The sequence below is a fragment of the Pseudorasbora parva genome, chromosome 10 (genome assembly GCF_024679245.1).
Source record: "Pseudorasbora parva isolate DD20220531a chromosome 10, ASM2467924v1, whole genome shotgun sequence".
NCBI lineage: Eukaryota > Metazoa > Chordata > Actinopteri > Cypriniformes > Gobionidae > Pseudorasbora > Pseudorasbora parva.
This window is the reverse complement of record NC_090181.1, coordinates 31,649,585-31,673,043: the sequence shown is the minus strand read 5'-3', so window position 1 is coordinate 31,673,043 and position 23,459 is coordinate 31,649,585. Positions and strand designations below refer to the sequence as shown.

Genomic DNA, 23,459 nt, shown 5'->3' with positions numbered 1-23,459 from the left:
CGTATACATATAGCTATCACAAAAATGTTATAATGTAAAACAATAAAAAGCTTTTCTTGGATAGTATTTGTCCCTTATGCCATCATGGTATTTCTTGAAACATTAACAAAACAATTATTGATGAATAGAATGTCTTGATTATTAATAAAAGGTACAATTTATACCCATTTTTGCCAACAGGATGGTAAATAATAATAAAAAAGTGTTCACAAACATATACTGTAAATGCTTTTAATGCTCCTCACCTCCCAAAGTAAGACAAAAGGTGTTCAAATACTTATTTGCAGCTGTATCATACAAATAAATGGTTTTAAAAAAATCATACATTGGGATTTTTCTCACAGTGGACATGCACCTACAATATATATATATATATATATATATATATATATATATATATATATATATATATATATATATATATATATATATATATATATATATATATATATATATATATATATATAATTGTAATAACACTAAATACAATGTATTCTATTAGACTTTCCAGCTTGTTAGGTTTATAGACTAACAGGGTGGAAAATTTTAAGCTAAGCTAGCCGTAGCTCTTTGAGTGATTAACATTTAGCTAGCTAACCTTCTACAGACAAACATAACTTTTATAACTATGTCAGATGTGTTTTTAGTTTTTATTTGACTGGACAAACAATAACCGGACCACTTCATAACATAGCCTAACAGGGCGGAACTTTAAGAGTGGGACAAGAAGGATAACATTTGTAAAAATAAAAATAAAGTAGGAGTGAGAGTTGAGCCTTACTTCAGTTTGTACAGTTGAATTCCAGCAGGAAAAAATAATGTCATTTCCTGAAAATGGTCTCAATGGATGTGTGGTCTTTTTTGGAAGTCGAGCGATACATACTAACAGGGTGTAAAAAATTTTTTTTTAAAATAAAATCTATAGTTTCACATGATTTGTATGTATGATTAGAGGTAGTTTAGCCTATTCTATAATCAAACTTAAAATTATTTTAAGATATTTATCATTTGATGGTTTATAGTTCTTGTGGAAGTTGATTACTTTGTATGCGACTAATTTGATAGAAAACATTAATATAAATAGAGTACATAAATCATATTAAGAAGTCACTGTATAAAAGATATGACCCAAACAGTTAATGCAACTAAATATGGTTCTAAATATTATATATAGATGGGTGGATAGATAGAAAGAGAGAGAGAGATTCAGTTCTTTGTATCTAGAGCTGAATTGTCTCTTTAGACATAAAAGGGAAACACACCACCTACACTATATGCACATGCTTTGTCTGGGCAACTTTTGCGTGAGAGAAAAGGTAAATATGCAGGGAATGCACTGGCCCTTTAAAATCAATACAGTCCACACTCTCCTGTTCAAAGGTTAAACTACTCATAACCATTACATAACACACAGGACTACTGCACCCTTTCACGTGAGAATGGTGTGGGGTCGCATTCCATTCATATTGATTTACCTGTGTGATTCATGGACTGAGTCTCAGGATTCCCCTCTGCATGGAATGTCCGCTGCTTTAAACTGGGACACTGTGATGACTTGTTTAAAAGTCCAGTGCAGCCAGTGACACACGCTGCAGAATCCCCACTGACACCTCCGGGACTGTCTGTTGAGGGAAAGATCGGGAAACCTAAAGAGAACATATAAACAGGTTCGTGATTTACCCTTGTTTTCAGTTTTGAAAAGTCATAGCCTATATCTCCAGTGTATACAAGACATGTCAGTGACTCTAGAGGAGTCTGGAAGAAAATGGAAATTCCAGTGGCGTGTGGAGAGGGCGGGTCACACATGCCTCCCTGTATCTAAACATTCAGTGTCATTCACTGAGTCAGCACATGGTGTCTCAGAACATGCCGTTTCATGTGAGCAGTTTTCAAAAATAAAAAAAAAAGACACCATGCTGAAACATGAGTGAAATAAAGCATTTTTTTTAGCCTGACAAACTATTGGGAAAGTCATCTTAATACACCGTGTCTTGTTGGACCAGTTTCAGAGACCGGGTATCTCAAAATCAAATAACTGACATGAATTAGGCCAACTGTAGAAAGGTTTGGGGTGGTCTGTTGTAATATTGTTTACTTACTGTGTCACACGATCCTTCAGAAATCATTCTAATATGCTGATTTGCATCTCAAGAAACGTTTTCAATTATTATTAAAACCATTATCCAAAAGAACAGTATTTATTTATATAGAAATTGTTAGTAACATTGTCACTTTTGATCAATTTAAAGGGAATGTTCACCCAAAAATAAAATTGTCATCATTTAACGCACCGTCAAGTTGTTACAAACCTGTATGATTTTCATCTGCTGAACACAGAAGAATGTCTGTAACCAGACAGCTGACAGTAGCCTTTTTTTTTTTTTTTTTTTTTTTGTCATTGTGATCCATCAACGATTGGGTTACCGACATTCTTCAAAATATCTTCTTTTATGTTCAGGAGAGGAAAGAAACGCATACAGGTTTGGATGAGTACTACTCATACAACGGGTGAGTAGGCCTAAATGATGACAGAATTATTAGTTTGGGGTGAACTAACCATGTATCCATATTCTTCTTTTTCATCTATTACGTTTTCCATTCTAAAAAAAAAGCCTATTGATTACATTCAGAAAGTCTTCTACACTGCAAAAATGCTTTTCTTACTTAGTATTTTTATCTTGTTTCTAGTCAAAAATTCAAAAAATTCTTACATTAAGAAACATTTACTAGACAAGCAAAAGTAATTGCCTTGTTTTAGCAAAAAAAAAACCTCAAAATTAAGAGTTTTAAGATTTTGTTTTAACATTATTTTGCTCACCCCACTGGCAGATTATTTATCTTATTACAATAGAGTGCTCAAAATCGAGCAGCTTTATCATATTAAACCTGAAAAACAGTTTCAGTGTCTCATTTCATCAGAAGTACAACTTAATTTTCTACTATAAAGCAGCTCTCCAGTGAGTTCATGTTTTCACTCGCAGACGTCTGACCGCGACCGACTCAACAGGAGAACTAATTTTGTTCGAAATGATGTCACATTAGTATGTTCTTCGATTTCTCTTGAAGTATACCTTTAGTCCCTCAGGTAAAATTAACTGATACTGTAACTGCCAGTAGGTGTTGGAAAATTATTGTCTTAGCAAGTTAGTCGTTGAATCATTAAGTCAAATGATTCGTTCAAAACAGTTGATTCATTCAGGGCCAAATCAGAAGTGAGTGAGTCGTCAAGTGTTTTTTCGCATATTGTTTTTTAATTGTTATGTAAAGTCAATATCACATCTGCAAACATCGGAAAAACGCCACTTTTGCTCATGTGATATTGCTTTTATTAAAAATAAGAACTTTACGGAGAGTTTTTTTTGCACAATATATTGTTTTTTGGAAGCATTTTTTTATGAATTCTGGCGGCACACTTGCCCCAAGCCCCCGTTACTTTCTGCCCCTGATGTGTGTGTGCTGCGTGATGGTGGGGCCCATTTCTGTTTCCTCCAAGTCCTGTTTCAAATGAAACGTGAAACATTAAAGGCCGCTACTGCATTTGAACACTTAATTTACAGAAATAATTTAAATGAGTGTTTTTTCAGCATATCGAATCAATATACAGGTCCTTCTCAAAAATTAGCATATTGTGATAAAGTTCATTATTTTCCATAATGTAATGATAAAAATTAAACATTCATATATTTTAGATTCATTGCACACTAACGGAAATATTTCAGGTCTTTTATTGTTTTAATACTGATGATTTTGGCATACAGCTCATGAAAACCCAAAATTCCTATCTTAAAAAATTAGCATATCATGAAAAGTTTCTCTAAACGAGATATTAACCTAATCATCTGAATCAACTAATTAACTCTAAACACCTGCAAAAGATTCCTGAGGCTTTTAAAAACTCCCAGTCTGGTTCATTACTCAAAACCGCAATCATGGGTAAGACTGCCGACCTGACTGCTGTCAGGAAGGCCATCATTGACAACCTCAAGTGAGAGGGTAAGACACAGAAAGAAATTTCTGAACGAATAGGCTGTTCCCAGAGTGCTGTATCAAGGCACCTCAGTGGGAAGTCTGTTGGAAGGAAAAATTTGTGGCAAAAAACGCTGCACAACGAGAAGAGCTGACCGGACCCTGAGGAAGATTGTGGAGAAGGACCGATTCCAGACCTTGGGGGACCTGCGGAAGCAGTGGACTGAGTCTGGAGGAGAAACATCCAGAGCCACCGTGCACAGGCGTGTGCAGGAAATGGGCCACAGGTCCCGCATTCCCCAGGTCAAGCCACTTTGGGCTACAGAGAAGCAGCACTGGACTGTTGCTCAGTGGTCCAAAGTACTTTTTTCCGGATGAAAGCAAATTTTGCATGTAATTCGGAAATCAAGGTGCCAGAGTCTAGAGGAAGACTGGGGAGAAGGAAATGCCAAAATGCCTGAAGTGATGGTCTGGGGTGCCATGTCAGCTGCTGGTGTTGGTCCACTGTGTTTTATCAAGGGCAGGGTCAATGCAGCTAGCTATCAGGAGATTTTGGAGCACTTCATGCTTCCATCTGCTGAAAAGCTTTATGGAGATGAAGATTTTGTTTTTCAGCACGACCTGGCACCTACTCACAGTGCCAAAACCACTGGTAAATGGTTTACTGACCATGGTATTACTGTGCTCAATTGGCCTGCCAACTCTCCTGAGAATCTGTGGGATATTGTGAAGAGAAAGTTGAGAGACGCAAGACCCAACACTCAGGATGAGCTTAAGGCCGCTATCGTAGCATCCTGGGCCTCCATAACACCTCAGCAGTGCCACAGGCTGATCGCCTCCATGCCACGCCGCATTGAAGCAGTCATTTCAGCAAAAGGATTCCTGACCAAGTATTGAGTGCATAACTGAACATAATTATTTGATGGTTGACTTTTTTGTATTAAAAACACTTCTTTTATTGGTCGGATGAAATATGCAAATTTTTTTAGATTTGGGGTTTTCATGAGCTGTATGCCAAAATCATCAGTATTAAAACAATAAAAGATCTGAAATATTTCAGTTGGTGTGCAATGAATCTAAAATATATGAAAGTTTAATTTTTATCATTACATTATGGAAAATAATGAACTTTTATCACATATGCAAATTTTTTGAGAAGGACCTGTACTAACTACAGTTTTTGTCCTGTAACTTGGAATCAGTAGACTACAATTTGTAAGTAATCTACCCAAACTGGGGGAACAATTCCGTTGACAAAAACTCCATAAAATAGTTTTGAAATTTGTGAGAAAATGACGAGATTTAGGACCTTGATTCAGTGTGCACCACTGTAAAGAAGTCTATCCCTCACAGCTGTGTTAACTTCAATAGGTTTCTAACCTGACCTGACTATGTCTACTCCGTCAGCATCACATCCATATCACCTTGATATTTTTTTATTTGAACAATATGAAGTATATGACATACAGAAAACGATGAGTCATTGATCAGGTTTAAATGATCTTGTCATGTTTGACCTGTGCACGCACTTGAGGAACTGTCTGTTCTGCCTCAGCAAAAGAGTTTTGGTAATGGCCAGCCCACTGTTCTACTCGCTCTTTGTTATTCCCACTGATAAACATGCTAATGAGGGCTCTCGTCACCTATCTATGTACAAGCAATTTGTCGGGAGCAGGACGTCCTATCCACACTGATCACATGATACCGTCACATGATACCGTCCCATTTTCAGAGTTTCCAGAATTTGATCAGATGAAATGAGTTAGACTTCCTTATACAGCACTGCAAAGCAAACTCATTGTTGTGATTTGTAGGTCCCTTTGTAAATGTCCACACGTCATCTTATCTTACTTGAATTGATTAGATTGTATCAGAGACAAAACACTTCAGCAAGTTACTACAAGCAAGTCTCTTTATAGGTCACTGATATAAGTTTACAACAGTAAAAGCATTCCCTCATGGGAGGTATAGCTTTCTGTTGTGCATGTGCACAATGTGCATCACAAATTCAGTTGCGTTTTAGTGGAACACCCTCTGCCCTCAGGGGTTTACCGCGCATAGTTACTGTTACTATGGTAGTGGTGTCTGAGAACAGGCTGTTTTGGACTTAACAAATGCGTCTTGAGCAAAAAAGTCACATTCTTTGGTTCCTTTGAGTAAATGCCTTTGTGGGCAAACTCTCACAACAGAAGTACACAGAGGAGTTTCCCATTCTTCAGATTATGAGGAAGTGCTGAGATGCTGGCACCATACAGTCTACTTCCTTGACTTTACATTACTGTATAACAACTTATATTATATATAGATTTTCTTTCCTGATTCCTCTAAAGCACTTCTAGTTTTTGTTTGACTGTCTATGCATCTTCTTGACTGCTGCAGTACAGCAGCATATATATATATATATATATATATATATATATATATATATATATATATATATATATATATATATATATATATATATATATATATATATATATATATATATATATATATATATATATATATATATAGGCCCTATATATATCCTGGGACCAAGTAATAGACTTTTGTCCACAGTAGTGGACATTATATTTTAGTAAAGTAAATATATATATTTTAGTAAAGTAAAATGGTATATCAATGCATTCAATTATATCTTTCATAACATAGGTCAGAATCATCTTTAAACAAAGTTTGTTTTAAAAAAAATCCTGAAACTTAAAAAATGATTGGTAAATTAAAAATAAATCCCATTGTTTTTGCCTATACATGCAATTTAAAGTCATTTAATTTTTTTAACAACTGAGTCCTGGTGTCAACTACAGAGGACATATTAAAACATATGAATAAAATATAATTTTTCACAAAAACAATTGTCCATTTGTTTCTTATGCTCTAAACAATGCAATGACATGAAAAAATAGAAAATTAAAAAATAATAATAATAATAATTCTGGGTCCCAGGAGGATATATATATATATATATATATATATATATATATATATATATATATATATATATATATATATATATATATATATATATATATATATATATATATATGTACACACATACATGCTGTTCATTTATAATTAAAACAATTATTATACATTATGAACAATTTCTGTATTGTTTAGTTTTGTTCTGTTCATGTTGCAATTACAAAATTAAACCATCTAAAATCTATATGCATAATTTATTTAAAATTATTAAAACAATTATAAGTGGAAAACTATTAATCTTACTATATCACTTAATTATACAATTTGTTAAAATATTTAACTTATATATATATATATATATATATATATATATATATATATATATATATATATATATATATATATATATATATATATATATATATATATATATATATATTATAGGACCCATTTGAAATATATATGATTCAATATCTTTCTGCAAAAAATTTGAGATGTTTGAAAATGGGACTTTTTGCAAACCACCAAAGTACACTTTGTAGAGTTGTGCACTACAAACATTTTCTATTATGACAAAATGTTTAAGTTTTTTTCCCCCATTTTAGCCAGCCCCAACTGGATTCTGGAATATTTGGAACTGGAAAAGTCGAGCTTTCAGTATTACTGATCTGACCGTGTGTTTAACGAAGCAGAGAAAATTTCCCCAAACTCCTGGCGCAGTTAATTCCCTGCTGTAGAGAGACAATTCAGACGTCAATCACACTTTGGAAATCCCCTCAGCTCGTAGCCACACCCCTTTCTTAGTCTCTTTTAACACTCCTGAAACTCTCACAGTCCAGAAGAGCTACAGACTTCCGACACAAACATGGAGCTTTACAGAGGCAGCAACACCAACCAAATGGATTATAACGACGATGGCCGCGGTCCCAAATCTGGGAAAATGCTTGCGAGCACCGATGACCGTTTAGACAGCGGTTTGGATTCGCTAAAAGACGATGAATACACGGACGTAACGTTAATGTCTGATTTCGGGCGGATGAAAGTGGTCGAGCGGCAGGACGAGCCCTGGAGGAAAGAGCTCACCGAAGACGGAGACACGTAAGTGTTTTAAAACATTCTTATGCAGCTCATGCAAAAGCAATTATGTGCATCTGTTTTTTAGAAATAGTACACATAATGCATGACGCATGGAAAATACACAAATTTTGGGTTGCAGAGAACTTTATTTATTTATTTCTTAAGACCCCATTGTTTTTTTTAGCTAGTTATCGGTAAAATACAAAACGTCTTTAAAGTTTATGGTTGTTTTTGAGCACAGTTAAAGCAATTTCAGTCATAAATTGACTAAAATAATAACTTTTAGTTTTGCAAAGAACTGTATAGGATTATATTTTTATAATATGTTTATATAAATAATTGTTTCTTAGTACTGATTGTAATGCAAAAAGAAAACAAATCAGAGTTCTAAGTTGATTGTTCTTGAGCACAGTTAAAGTCCTTTTTCATTCCATTCACAAACCGTGGTGCGCATGCGCAGGCACCCTGCAGTCATAATGGCTTTATGTAAACAGAAACGCTGCATAGACTGTAAAGATCAGTACGGACTGTTCTCTGGCACTGCGTCGCTGTGGGCGGGGCTTCTGGCCTGGCGTCAATGAGGGCGGGGCTGCGCGAACTCGGAAAGTCCCGGGCAGAGTGCCAGACTGAGACGCGCGCATGCTGCGCATGTCCCTACTAGGAAAAATACAGTTCTCTGCACACCAAAATGAGTTGACGTTTTATAAATAAAAATGTTCTCATGGTTGCATAACAATGTTTACTTTATTTCTTCAAAGGTATTTACATCTTGCAATCATTCACGAGGCCAGTGATGCTGCATTAAAAATGATTGATTTATCCTATGGTGACCCCTTCCTCAACACACAGAACAACCAAAGACAGGTACATCAGGATATTAATTTTACTATTATTATTATGTGTGTATAATATCAAACTTTAGCTATATTTATGACTTTTATTCTTCACTAAATCACTCTCTTCTCATTTCAGACTGCCTTGCATTTGGCCGTCATCACAGAGCAGCCTCGTTTAGTAGAGCAGTTACTAAAGGCTGGCTGTGACGCGTCCTTGGTGGATGACTGTGGGAACACGGCGCTCCATATCGCCTGCAGGAAAGGGTCCATGGCCTGTTTTGGCCTCCTGACGCAGGGCTGCCCGCAACACCTCCCGGCTATCCTCCAGACGCCAAACTATAACGGTAAGAGTGTGTTTTCTATGCACGTTTTGCTTCTCTGACCTTCACTTGGACATTTCTGATCTCGATTTTGTTTTACTCTGCAGGCCAGAAATGCATACACGTGGCCGCCGTCCATGGCTACCTGTCGTTGTTGGAAAACCTTATCCAGCTTGGCGGAGACATCAACGCACAGGTAAAAATTAATTTTGTTTTCAGTCAATACGGATCTGTTTGCGTCTCGAAAAACCGCGTTGCAATGGCTAAAAATACTTGCGTTTGTCTTCAGGAGCAGTGTAACGGCCGAACCGCTCTACACTTAGCGGTGGACCTTCAGAACTTTGAGCTGGTTAAGCTTCTAATCAGCAAAGGCGCTGATGTTCACAGCTTCACGTACGGTGGTCACACGCCTTATCACCTGACCTATGGCCGGGCCAACGCAGACATCAAAAAAGTCCTGTATGAGCTCACGGCGCCACACCTAAGGGAACTACCAGAGAGTGAGTCAGAAGATGGTGATGAGGATTATGAAGATCAAAGTACATCTGAAGATGAAGATGTAAGTGTTTCTTATCTGGTGTTCACGTCTTGATTTGGTACCGGTTGTAAACATGCTAATGTTTTGCTAATTTGCTCATTTCACAGATATATGACGATATTAAAATGATGGGGCAGTAGGAAAGAAGGACTAGTAGAAGGACTTCTGTTGAACGGAGAAAGAGAGAGATGTTCTCACTCGAGGTGCCCTGGAACGAATCCGCCGTGGAGCTCGCATGGGTCCCAGGCGGCACGCGCATGGCTCATTGGAGGCGCAAAGTACAAGACCGATGTAGGCCTAGAAACAGAGGGTGTATTAGAGCAACACTGGAGAGAGTCTGACCCAACCGTACCGTTGGCTCTCTATGATGGACCGTACTGTCAGCTGAAATCAACGGCTGTTTCTGATGTACTGTGATGTAAAATATTGTGTATACAGACAGATTTATTTTTATATTAACATGTAAATGTGTATATAGAAGATTTAATTTTTTGTTTTTGTGGAAAGACGTAACTCATTTTAAATTAAAACTTTTAAACTTCAACTTTGTGTCGTTCCTTGAAAAAAAAAAAACGCATGAACGGTTTACCAGAGAAATGAGGAAGTTTAAATGTCCTTTTGTGTCACTGAGGAGAAGCTGAGTTCTGTGTTTGCCGTCAGCTGAGTTCACTGGAATTTCCTGAGCAGGAAGGGCCGTTCAGACTAAATTGATAAGGCTGAGTTCCCCGACTTCCTGAATTCCCAAAATAAGGAATTGCACAATGCTACCTTATTGCAAGAATAGTTTATAGGATATGAGATTAGTCAACAATTTATCTACAGGGAGCATTTTAGTATCATATATTACTAGAAAGTTCCACCCTGTTGACATTCTCAGAAAAGTGTCATGTTAATTTGGCAACATTGGTCATTCCTCTGATCTAAAGACCATAATGCAGAACTTACATTCATCTATTAATATCGTTTAAACATTCCTTCTGCTTGCCATTTCAATTTACAATCAAACTTCAGATAACTGAAGTGAAATGACTTGAAAATTTCCTCAAACTTTCATATTCACAACCAGTCATGCAGTTCAGGTCACACATTGCTTTCCATCTTGCGTTTTACAGTAAAGGAAAGTCTAGAAGTGTGTGTGGTTTTCTTGATTTGAATACAAACCTGAGATCTTTAAAGGGAATCCACCCTCAGTTTAACCCTGCTTAGTTCCGAACGTGAATCCGGACTGCGCGCCTTTTTGATTTTGAGATACTCTTGTGCCTCTTCAGTCCCTAAGACACCTCTTGAAGAGCTCCATGCAAATGATTTAGTCATAGTGCTCGATTTCAGAGCCCTGTGGAGTCTGGTTAGGAGACGGCTCCTGTAACTGCAGGAGAATACTCGTATGATTCAGCCAGATCCGAGAAATGACAGCAGGCCGGCACTTGGAAAATCCGGCTGTTGTTTGCCCTCTCTTTAAAGCAAGCAGCGCTACGTCTATGCAAATACCATGCCTGGAGGGGATTCTGTAGTGAGAGTTTAGGAAATGTTAATTACATCTTAAAGAGAGTGTGAGAAAACCAGACAGGTGCAAACTCACATTGCTTACCATAAATGAAGGGGACTGAGACCCCAGGAGACTTCCTGGTGATTTTGTACAGTAAATTCACTACTGACTTCAAATAAAATATATTCTAAAAGCAGGAAATTGAGGCAGCAGCACATTTCCTCAAGGTGACAGTTTGAAATATATGATGAGCACAGGTTCAAGTTAAAGATTAATAATTAATTGTGTGTGTGTGTATATATATATATATCTATATATATATATATATATATATATATATATATATATATATATATATATATATATATATATATATATATATATAGATATATATATATATGAGGATTGTCAAATGATTAATTGTGATTAATTACAATTTATTAATAGTGATTTGTGTTTACTATGTATAAGTATGATTACATGTATATAAGTATTATTTGCATACTAGTGGGGCAAAAGTTTTTAGTCAGCCTCCAATTGTGAAAGAGTTTCCCACTTAAAATGATGAGGCCTGCAATTTTCATTATAGGTACAGTTCAACTATGAGAGACAGAATGTGAACAAAATCCAGATAATCACATTGTCTGATTTTCAAATAATTCATTTGCATATTATGGTGGAAAATAAGTATTTGGTCCCGACCAGACCTGTAACTTCTTCTTTAAGAGGCTCCTCTGTCCTCCACTCATTACCAGTATTACCTGCACCAGTTTGAACTCGTTATCAGTATAAAAGACACCTGTTCACAACCTCAAACAGTCAGACTCCAAACTCCACTATGGACAAGACCAGAGCTGTCAAAAGATTGTCTACAAAAACAAAATTGTAGACCTGCACCAGGCTGGGAAGGATGGATCTTCAATAGGTAAACAGCTTGGTGTGAAGAAATCAACTGTGGGAGCAAGTATTAGAAAATGGAAGACATACAAGACCACTGATAATCTCCCTAGATCTGGGGCTCCACGCAAGATTCCACCCCGTGGGGTCAAAATGATCACAGGAACGGTGAGCAAAAATCCCAGAACCACACGGGGGGACCTGCAGAGAGCTGAGACCAAAGTAACAAAGGCATAGACCACTAAGAGCTAGGACCATCAGTAACACTACGCTGCCAGGGACTCAAATCCTGCAGTGAAAGACATGTCCCCCTGCTTAAGCCAGTACATGTCCAGGCCTGTTTGAAGTTTGTTAGTAAACATTTGGATGACCCAGAAGAGGACTGGGAGAGTGTCTTACGGTAAGAGGAAACCAAAATACAACCTTTTGGTAAAAACTCAAATTTTCATGTTTGGAGGAGAAAGAATGCTGAGTCACATCATATCTACTGTGAAGCATGGGGATGGTTTTTCTGCAAAGGGACCAGGACGACTGATCCGTGTAAAGGAAAGCATGATGAAGAATGATGGAGCCATGTATTGAGAGAATTTGACTAAAAACCCAATATATATATTACATATGCATAAAAAAATCCAAATTAAGTTTACATAATATACGTGTATATTATATAATAGATAGTGTGTATAATTATTATATATATAATACTTTTCAAATGATTAATCACATCCTAAATAAAGGTTTGTATTTACATATTATATGTGTATATTATATAATATTTACTGTGTATAATTGTTTAATTGAATACACATACATGCATGTACACATATTATAGAAATAACTGTATTATATATATATCAGGCTTGTGCAAAATTCAGAATTTGACAATTGGCCTCCATTCAATTCATGAATTTAAATTTGAATTGACCACGCCCCACAGGAAGTTAAACTTGATTTTGATAAAATTAAGGAAAATAAGGGTACCCTTTTTATTTTAAGAGTATTAGCTAAATTTCTTTTTTTTTCTCATGAATGTACATACAGCACCCCATATTGACAGAAAAACACAAGACATTTTTGCAGATTTATTAAAAAAGAAAAACTGAAATATCACATGGCCCTAAGTATTCAGACCCTTTGCTGTGACACTCATATGACACTCATAACTCAGGTGCTGTCCATTTCTTCTGATCATCCTTTAGTTGGTTCTACACCTTCATTTGAGTCCAGCTGTGTTTGATTATACTAATATGGGACTAATATACTAATAATATACTAATATAGGACTTGATTAGGAAAGCCACACACCTGTCTATATACGACCTTACAGCTCACAGTGCATGTCAGAAAAAATAAGAATCACGAGGTCAAAGGAACTACCTGAAGAGCTCAGACAGAATTGTGGCAAGGCAGATATGGCCAAGGTTACAAAAAAATTACAAAAAAAGAGCACAGTGGCCTCCATAATCCTAAATGGAAGACGTTTGGGATGACCAGAACTCTTCCTAGAGCTGGCCGAACAAACTGAGCTATCGAGGGAGAAGAGCCTTGGTGAGAGGTAAAGAAGAACGCAAAGATCACTGTGGTTATGCTCCAGAGATGCAGTCAGGAGATGGGAGAAATATGTAGAAAGTCAACCATCACTGCAGCCCTCCACCAGTCGGAGTTTTATGGCAGAGTGACCTGACGGAAGCCTCTCCTCAGTGCAAGACACATGAAAGTTTGCTAAAAAAACACCTGAAGGACTCCAAGATGGTGAGAAATAAGATTCTCTGGTCTGATGAGACCAAGATCTAACTTTTTGGCCTCAATTCAAAGTGGTATGTGTGGAGAAAACCAGACACTGCTCATAATCTGTCCAATACAGTCCCAACAGTGAAGCGTGGTGGTGGCAGCATCATGCTGTGGGGGGTGTTTTTCAGATGCAGGGACAGGATGACTGTTGCAATCGAGGGGAAGATGAATGCAGCCAAGTACAGGGATATCCTGGACGAAAACCTTCTCCAGAGTGCTCAAGACCTCAGACTGGGCCGAAGGTTCACTTTCCAACAAGAAAATGACCCTAAGCACACAACTAAAATAATGAAGGAGTTTCTTCACAACAACTCTGTGACTGTTCTTGAATGACCCAGCCAGAGCCCTGACTTAAACCAAATTGAGCATCTCTGGAGAGACCTTAAAACGTCTGTCCACCAATGTTTACCATCTAACCTGACAGAACTGGAGAGGATCTGCAAGGAGGAATGGCAAAGTATCCCCAAATCCAAGTTTGAAAAACGTGTTGTATCTTTCCCACATAGTCTCATGGCTGTATTAGATCAAAAGGGTGCTTCTACTAAATACTGAGCAAAGGGTCTGAATACTCAGGAAGGGCTATTTCAGTTTTTCTTTTTTAATAAATCTGCCAAAATGTCACCAATTCTGTTTTTCTGTTAATATTGGGTGCTGTGTGTACACTAATGAGAAAAAAAATAACTTACATGATTAGAGTAAATGTGCAATATAACAGAGTGAAAAAATGTTAATACTTTCTATACACACTGTATATATGTGTTTAATCTTCACACACAAAGAGTAACACTTTCATTAGTCACTGCCACTGAATGGAAAATAAAAACAGTTTTCCAAAAAATTATTTTTATTGTATTGTTGCAAGAAAAAAGCTACATAAACAGCAAAAAAACATCAGTTGACCTGAATATTGATGACATGATTGTAATTCTTTTTGTGACAGGGCAAGGACTCATGCAGATATTCTCAATCCCGTTCAGTAAGAGCCATAAGGTGGGTGTCTATCTCGGACTCTGACAAAATTCTGAAATATATAGAAATAAACATTACTACAAAATGACTTTCACAACTTTAAAACTCACAAAAGTGTATTCAGTCATTTTTACACAACATGACAAAAAAGTTTAAATGACCTTGTGATTTGAAATAACTACAATACTGTTCACAAATTTTGGGTCGATATGAATACTTTTTTGTTTTTGAAAGTAATCTCTTATCCTTGCCAAACCTGCAGGTATAATTTTACAAATAAAAATGACTCTACTATTTTGATACATTTTAAAATGTAATTTATTCCTGTGATGGTAAAGCTGAATTTTCAGCATCATAACCCCAGTCTTCAGTGTCACATGGTCCTTCAGAAATCATTCTAATATGATGATTTGCTGCTCAAGGAACATTTTTTGTGCAGCTTAATATTTTTGCTGAAACCATAATGCATTTTTTTGTAATCCTTTTGACAAATATATGATGAAAAGTTTAAAAGAACAATTTATTTGAAATAAATGTCTTAACTGTTTAACTGCTTAACAAATTAATACATACTCAAATAAATACTAGTAACTGCTAGTACCAAGCGGGGATTTTACACCATTTATAGAGCATGGTTTGGTTGTTGACACATAAAACAATATGTAAATATGTGTAAATGTTACATCCTGTTGCACTTGCAATGTACAAACCCACCTGAACTTGGGCTCCTCTGTGGTAACAACCCCGATCTCCAGCTCTGAAGGCTTGAAGTCGATGGACAGAACGGTAGACAAGCAACTTATTGCAGTCTGTATGGATGAAACGTGTATAAAAGAACTCAAAATAAGAGGACACGACATAATAAAGGGCACTGATTCCATCAGTAAGGGAGAAAGATGAAATTTTACCTCCACTGTTTGGTCAAAGGTCCAATCCAATTTCTTCTTCACCTTTTTCTCCAGGAAGCTTGTGGCCTCTGTTTGCTTGACGCCCGCAGCAGTGGCCTTGAATCCACAGTAGTAGCCAGCAGGATCACATTTATAGACCTGCGGCCCCAGCTCCTCATCAATGCCAACCACAATCATACCTGACAGGTCCAAAAAAATAAAATAATTATTTATATACAAATCATTTTTTCACAGTTTATATGTTCTGGTTTGGTGGTGGATATACAGAAATATGTCAATTCTATATAGTGATATGTAAATGTTATATCACAATGCAATGTGTTAGATATTACCTAATACTAAGCTAATTACTTTATTGGACTACTAAAATTTAGTGCATTTTACCCACAGATATTGGATTAAACAGCAAAAATGTCCATATTGATTTTTTTGAGAAACTTCACACTTCTTGCTGATAAAGTCATGTGATAACATGATATTTTAACATCATAATATTTGTTTTTTAGATTGTTTCACACTCTACTGGATAATATGTAGTATGCGGTATGTTGATATTCTACTCATTTTGTTCATGCTAACAAAAGCCAATATTGCTTTCGGTAGAGCTGCATTTGACATTTTTAACTTTGCATTACTGACAGTTACTCAAATGAACTCAATCGACACTGAACTAAATTAAGATGAATAATGACAAAAAAACAACAATAAAAAACAAACATTATAATTTTTTTTACATTGAGCTGAATATTGAATATCTGTCTTCTGTAGAGCTGCTTTATAACTGAATTTAATTTATTTAATAATTTATGAACTTGGCAACTTTGACTCCGTTATTGAACTAAACTTAGCTGAATGCAAAGCTGATTTACTGCTGAAATCAAAGTCATTTCATAACTGATGAATTTTGCAACATTGTTATTTTCCAGTTTATTTCCGTGAAGCAGCTTTTAATATGTGCCCCTATTGTGTTTTTTAATATTATATGAATATTATGTATTATTATATATTTATATTATATAATATTTCGTCAATTTTATAACTTTCATGTAGTGTGTAATACAGCTGTTTGTAAATGTACAAAGTCTAGAGAAAAAGGGTAAAATGCATGATAAATAAAGTTATTGTCTCCTAAAGAAAAGTTCTGAACTGCCTGAAATGAGTCTACAAACATTTGTGAAAGAATGGGTCGATCTCAGAAGCTCAATGAATTCAAGATTGGTACCGTGATAGGTTGCCATCTGTGCAATAAGTCCATTCGTGAAGTCATCTGATAGTGGTATTATAACAAAGTGGAAGCAATTGGGAACAACAGCAACTCAGTCACAAAGTGGTAGGCCACGTAAAATCACAGAGCGGGGTCAGCGCACGCTGAGGTGCACAGTGTGCAGAAGTAAACAACTTTCTACAATAGTCAATAGCTACAGACCTCCAAACTTTGTGTGGCCTTCAGATTAGCTCAAGAACAGTGCTTAGAGAGCTTCAAGGCCAAGCAGCTACATCCAAGCTTTACATCACCAAGTGCAATGCAAAAAGTGCACCACTTCAGATGCAGTGGTGTAAAGCACACTGCCACTAGCCTCTGGAGCAGAGATGTGTTCTCTGGAGTGACCAATTACACTTCGTCTGGGTTTGGTGGCTGCCAGAACGGTATTTGCCTGACTCCATTGTGTCAAGTGTAAAGTTTGGTGGAGGGGAGATTAGTGTGGGGTTGTTTTTCAGGGGTTGGGCTTGGCCCCTTAGTTCCAGTGAAATGATCTCTCAATGCTTCAGCATACCAAGACATTTTGGACAATTTCATGCTCCCATCTTTGTGGGAACAGTTTAAAAGATTGCCATTTTCCTGTTCGACATGACTACGCACCAGTGCACAAAGCAAGGTCCATAAAGACATGGATGAGAAAGTTTGGTGTGGAGGAACTTGACTGGCCTGCACAGAGTCCTGACCTCAACCCGATAGAACACCTTTGGGATGAATTAGAGCGGAGACTGCGACCCAGGCCTTATCGTCCAACATCAGTGCCTGACCTCACAAATGCGCTTCTAGAATGGCCAAAAATTCCCATAAACACTTCTTAACCTTGTGGAAAGCCTTCCCAGAAGAGTTGAAGCTTTTCAAGATGCAAAGGGTAGGGCAACTCCATATTAAACCCTTCGGATTAAGAATGGGATGTCACTAAAGTTCATGTGCAGTTAAATGTGTGTTTCCATCCAAAGTTGCAAACTTATCTTATGCTCAAAATTGGAATATCACATAAAACATTTGTGAATAAAGCATCTAGTGAGTCGAAGAAAACAAAAGCATCACTTCCTGATAGACTGGCACCAACTTTAAGTAAGAAAAGTAGTCACTGTATATAATAATCTTCATATATAATAAATTACTTGCAGAATTACTGAGGAAGCCTCTAGATGTAAAATTCAGATATGGTATTGTGTGTTTCCAAGTAGTAGTCCTCAGAAAGGAGGAGTTTAGAGAGATCAGAACCTACAGAGGTGATGCTGCAATGTGTATTATGAGAAAATTAAATGTGTTATGACCTTATATACAAGTAAACCTATTGCAGGAAACCTCCAAAACAAAAATAGGATCCTGTAAAACAGCAATCCTTTATACAAATATTCTGTATTGTATAAAAATAATACGATTGTGGCTTGATTCTATTCAGAAGAGCTCCCTCAATTGGACGATATGCAGACTGTACACTTACAGCAGCCCAGTGGCCTCATCTCAGCGTTCTGTGTGTACACCTGTGAGATGTCTGCAATGCGCTTGCACAGCATGTCTACTGGGATCTCATAGCCGTATTTATACTTCCAGTTAGCAGCTTCATATCGCGCCCTCTGCACCTGCGACCTGCTGTCAGCTTCAGAGAGAAACATAAGACATTGTGGTGTAAATTAATACACAGTTTTACATTTCACCACACAAAAAGAGATTTTCCAAACTTAACACAAGCTGGACAATCGCTGTGTGCGGAGATAAGTTTACCTGTCATGCCAGACATCACACAGCCAATGTTTTCTGTTATTCTGAATAGATGAGTGACAGTGGACTCATCGAGAAGCTTATCCTGGGTGATTAAAAGAGCACACAGTACATTAAGATATAAACACATTTTAAATACAAATTCAGTGTTATATTTAGCCATTTAGTTGACACAGACTTACTGGAACTTTCTTTTGAGTTATAACAACTGCACAGTCTTTCCCTCGAACAGCTAATGATGTAAGACCTCCCTGATTAATGGCCTTGAATGCATATTCTGTGAAAAATAAAATAAACATTTTAACAATAATCATAAATTGTTCCTAAAATGTAAACAAAAAATGGACAAACTACTCATGTTTTATTATTCGTCTTTTATTAATAAAGATATGTAGCCATAATGTTACAAGAAACATGACATAACATTTTATTTCTAGAATATATAGTTATATGTGCAATATATAGTGGCAAATTATATGAAGATGTGTATTTTAATTTAATTCATAAGATTTATCTATACTGATAAAACAACGAGTGCAGATGGATTATGTAAGTGGAAGCTAAAAACAGCGAGTTATTAATAAGTGTCAAAACGCGAATTAATTTTAACAATTTATTCCACTTTTTTGCATCCGTTTTAATCGAATTAAAGTGAAATGCTGCTATAAATATACCAGTTTGAGCTAAAGAAAGTGGAGAATGAACATGGTGCAAAATGACTGGGCATTTATTCTTTCGACTTAGTAAAGACACAATTTCATCGCTACGCACCGACTTGATAGAGTCTCCCCTCTGGAGAAAAGATGGTGATGTGTCGATCAAACCCCGCACTCGAGCCTCTGGACATGATGCGAGAGATTTACTGTTTAAAGTTTGTAAACAGATCTTAACACACAGCTCTGTTGTACAGCGGAAATGATACCACCGGCTCCAGCGTTCATATCCGGGTGAGATGTCATGACGCGCTGCACAGGCCCGTGGGTAAAAAAAAACACTTGATATTAACAAGGACAGTTTTATTTTGGATTGCGTGTACTTTAAAACAAACAAAAAGTATTTAATTGCATTGTGTTTTAGTACAATTTTATTTGGGGTTAAATGAGCAAGGTTATGAATACCCGTAGTTCTGACATAGTGACCAACATATAATCACATGTAAACCCATTCAGATATGCTCCTTGGTTAGATCAATAACGTTAGTTTAAATAAAACCAACTATTTGTTCTGATAATCAGAAGCCACACATTTACAAACATCAACTGTCATAATTAATTTAGTCAGTGATACTACCAGGCTCATTTAAATGGGGTTTTAGGAAATTGTACAATATGTGTTTATGCATTTTAACACAAAAAGGTCTATTTGATGTAATTAGGCAATACATTTTCAATCTAATTAATCACATTGAGAATATATTTTTAGGCTACTATGCGTTTATAATTTATAACCACCTGACAGTTATAAAAAACAACCTTGTACTGAGAACAGTGCAAATTAACTAAAATCCCTTAATAATATAGCTGAACCTTGCTATAGCCTACTGTAACTAGAAATCTGTGGATAACCATATATGTTGAAATTAAGCATTTACCGGTATGCAATTAGACTTAGAAAATCACACACACACACACACACACACACACACACACACACACACACACACACACACACACACACACACTTGTTTTTGTGACATGGGGACATTCCATAGGCGTAATGGTTTTTATATTATACAAACCGTATTTTCTATCCCCTAACACTGCCCCTACCCCTACCCCTACACCTACATTACACTAAATATTCTGCATTTTTACTTTAATTTTTTTTTAATCCTGTATGATTTATAAGCATTTTGAAAAGTGGGGACATGGCCAATGTCCTCATATTTCACCCTCTCCTTGTAATACCTGTGTCATACCCATGTCATTATACACATTTGTGTCCTTATATGTCACAAAAACATGTCTACACACACACACACACACACACACACACACACACACACACACACACACAAACACACACACACACGTTGACATAATGCTTTTTATACTGTACTGTATATTCTATCCTCTCACCCTACACATCACAGAAAACTTTCTGCATTTTTCCATAAAAACTCATTCTGTATGATTTATAAGCTTGCTTCCTCGTGGGGACCTCAATTTAGGTTAATAAGTCAGTGTGCATTTAGGTTAAAGTCCCCACCAGGATAGAAAAACATGAACACACAAAGGCAAGGTAGGGCGTGCCAAAAGTTACACAATGCCACTACAGAAACTAATTACCCTGCCCACACCAGGGGACCAATTGTGGGACCTTTCAACATGCAGCAACATGCTGACGCCCACAATTGCTTTCTGCAGCAGCAAAGCACCCCATAACAAGACTGGCCCACCTCCACATGTGACCCAATGTGTTCTTAGTCATACAGTGGGGCAAAAAAAGTATTTAGTCAGCCACCAATTGTGCAAATTCTCCCACTTAAAAAGATGAGAGAGGCCTGTAATTTTCATAATAGGTACACTTCAACTATGAGAGACAGAATGAGAAGGAAAAAAATTATCTGATTTTCAAAGAATTTGTTTGCAAATTATGGTGGAAACTAAGTATTTGGTCACCTACAAAAAGCAAGATTTCTGGCTCTCACGTACCTGTAACTTCTTCTTTAAGAGGCTCCTCTGTTCTCCACTCATTACCTGAATTAAAGGCAGCTTTTTGAACCAGTGTTGCTAACTCTCACGAGACAAATAAACAACCACAGCTTAAAAAAAAAAGCCCAATATCATTATATTATTTATTATCATCAGTATAATTTATGATCAATAATTTATCAATAAATGAGCCTGCAACATATTAAATTGAAATCTCTTGGAGTTTAAAAAGCAAATACAGATGGGATTTTACAATTTTTTCAAATTGCAATAAAGCCCGTGAACAGAAGAGGTTTGGAGAAAGAAAAAAAGAAAAAGTGATGTAAAACTAATTATGGTAACCCATAGTCGGAGTTAATGCACACATATGGAGGCAGTGGTGAACATGCACACTGCAAACCTTGAAAAAGATGAGCCCTGCATCACAATGTGCAATCTGCCCTAAATAGTATTGAAAATTACAAATGTCACAGCTACTATTTAGGATTAATAATATGCACTTTTTTACAGTCTATGATTGGGAGTTGGGACACAGGCAAGCACTAAGAGAGCGCTGCAATATAGCATCATATTTATAATAAAATACATTTGAACCATAGCTACTGTTATTATTAGTAGCCTATACTTGTGTTGTTGTTGTTGTTTTTTGTAATGATACCGTCATTATAAAAATAAATACATTATAAAAATATTTAAAAAAAATAATTAGGCGCCTCTACTCCCTGTTTCCTCTCCATCTCTGTACATCTCTGCAAGTTGCATTGTTTGTAAAAAATGTATTTGTCTATTTATGTCTACAAACTATAACTACATGCATTTATAACGTCACATCACATGCCTGCATGTTGAACGCAATTTTTCTTCAATAAGGGGGGAGGAGGAAGTGGGATGTATGAGGACGAATTACTACAACACTTGTATCGTTGCACTAATGGGCATTAGCTGTGAGAAGACAAAGTGTCAGACAACGTATTTGGACAAAACAGCAATCAAAAATGTAAAAAAACAAAGTTGCTTGTCATATTTTGCTAACAGGCAACCGCATTTTTTAAAATAAACCCAAAAAAACACGACCTGCAACTTGAGATTTTTTGACGTCACTTGCCAAAGAAAGAAGCTCAAATTTGCGTGTTCTACGCGGACTTGGCAACTATGGTGTGACCTCGTTATCAGTATTTGGATGATACAGAAGAGGATTGGGAGAATGTCATATTGTGAGATGAAACCAAAATAGAACTTTTTGGTAAACACTCAACTTGTCATGTTTGAAGGAGAAAGAATGCTAAGTTGCACCATATCTACTGTGAAGCATGGGGGTGGAAACATCATGCTTTGGGGCTTTTTTTCTGAAAAGGGACCAGGACGACCGATCCGTGTAAAAAAAAAAAAAAAAAAAATCAAGAAAAATTCAAAAAAAAATTGAAAGATTCAATGGGGCCATTTTGAGTAAAAACCTCCCTCCATCAGCAAGGGCATTAAAGATGAAATGTGGCTAGGTCTTTCAGCATGACAATGATCCCAAACGCACAACCCGGGCAACGAAGGAGTGGCTTTGTAAGAAGCATTTCAAGGTCCTGGAGTGGCTTAGCTAGTCTCCAGATCTCAACCCCATAGAAAATATTTGGAGGGAGTTGAAAATCTGTGTTGCCAAGTGACAGCCCCAAAACATCACTGCTCTAGAGGAGATCTGCAGTGAGGAGCAACAGGGTGTAAAAAAACTTGTGGCGACTTACAGAAAATGTTTAACCTCTTTCGTTGCCAACAAAAGGGTATAAAAAAAAGTATTGAGATGAACTTTTGTTATTGACCAAAAACTTATTTTCCACCATAATTTGCAAATAAAAATTTTTAAAATCAGAAAATGTGATTTTCTGGATTTTTTTTCTCATCCTGTCTCTCATAGTTGAAGTGTATCTATGATGTAAATGACAGGCCTCTTTAATCTTTTTAAGTGGGAGAACTTGCACAGTTGGTGGCTGACTAAATACTTTTTTGCCCCACTGTATAAGCCATGACTTTTTTGTGGCAGACATACAACTGATCTATAGGTCCAAAAAGTTTTCCAGGCCTATCCAAATTCCTTTAGCATATTGAAGCCAAGCCTTT

At 36.5% G+C, this 23,459-nt stretch overlaps 2 protein-coding genes across 2 annotated transcripts; one reads left to right on the top strand and one right to left on the bottom strand.

Moving 5' to 3' along the window:
• Nucleotides 1-7,710: 7,710 nt before the first annotated feature.
• Nucleotides 7,711-10,206, top strand: nfkbiab (nuclear factor of kappa light polypeptide gene enhancer in B-cells inhibitor, alpha b). Its single transcript, XM_067455870.1, has 6 exons — nucleotides 7,711-7,989; nucleotides 8,727-8,832; nucleotides 8,941-9,148; nucleotides 9,232-9,320; nucleotides 9,414-9,683; nucleotides 9,770-10,206. Exons 1-6 carry the CDS (start codon nucleotides 7,757-7,759, stop codon nucleotides 9,800-9,802), a joined length of 939 nt encoding a protein of 312 aa, XP_067311971.1. The 5' UTR covers nucleotides 7,711-7,756; the 3' UTR covers nucleotides 9,803-10,206.
• Nucleotides 10,207-14,662: 4,456 nt separating this feature from the next.
• On the bottom strand, nucleotides 14,663-19,662 carry psma6a (proteasome 20S subunit alpha 6a). The gene is made up of 7 exons (XM_067455868.1): nucleotides 19,471-19,662; nucleotides 18,882-18,976; nucleotides 18,703-18,784; nucleotides 18,422-18,577; nucleotides 15,714-15,892; nucleotides 15,520-15,614; nucleotides 14,663-14,857 (listed from the first exon to the last, which is right to left on the bottom strand). The coding sequence occupies exons 1-7, from the start codon at nucleotides 19,544-19,546 to the stop codon at nucleotides 14,800-14,802; spliced, it is 741 nt and encodes a 246-aa protein (XP_067311969.1). The 5' UTR covers nucleotides 19,547-19,662; the 3' UTR covers nucleotides 14,663-14,799.
• Nucleotides 19,663-23,459: the final 3,797 nt, after the last annotated feature.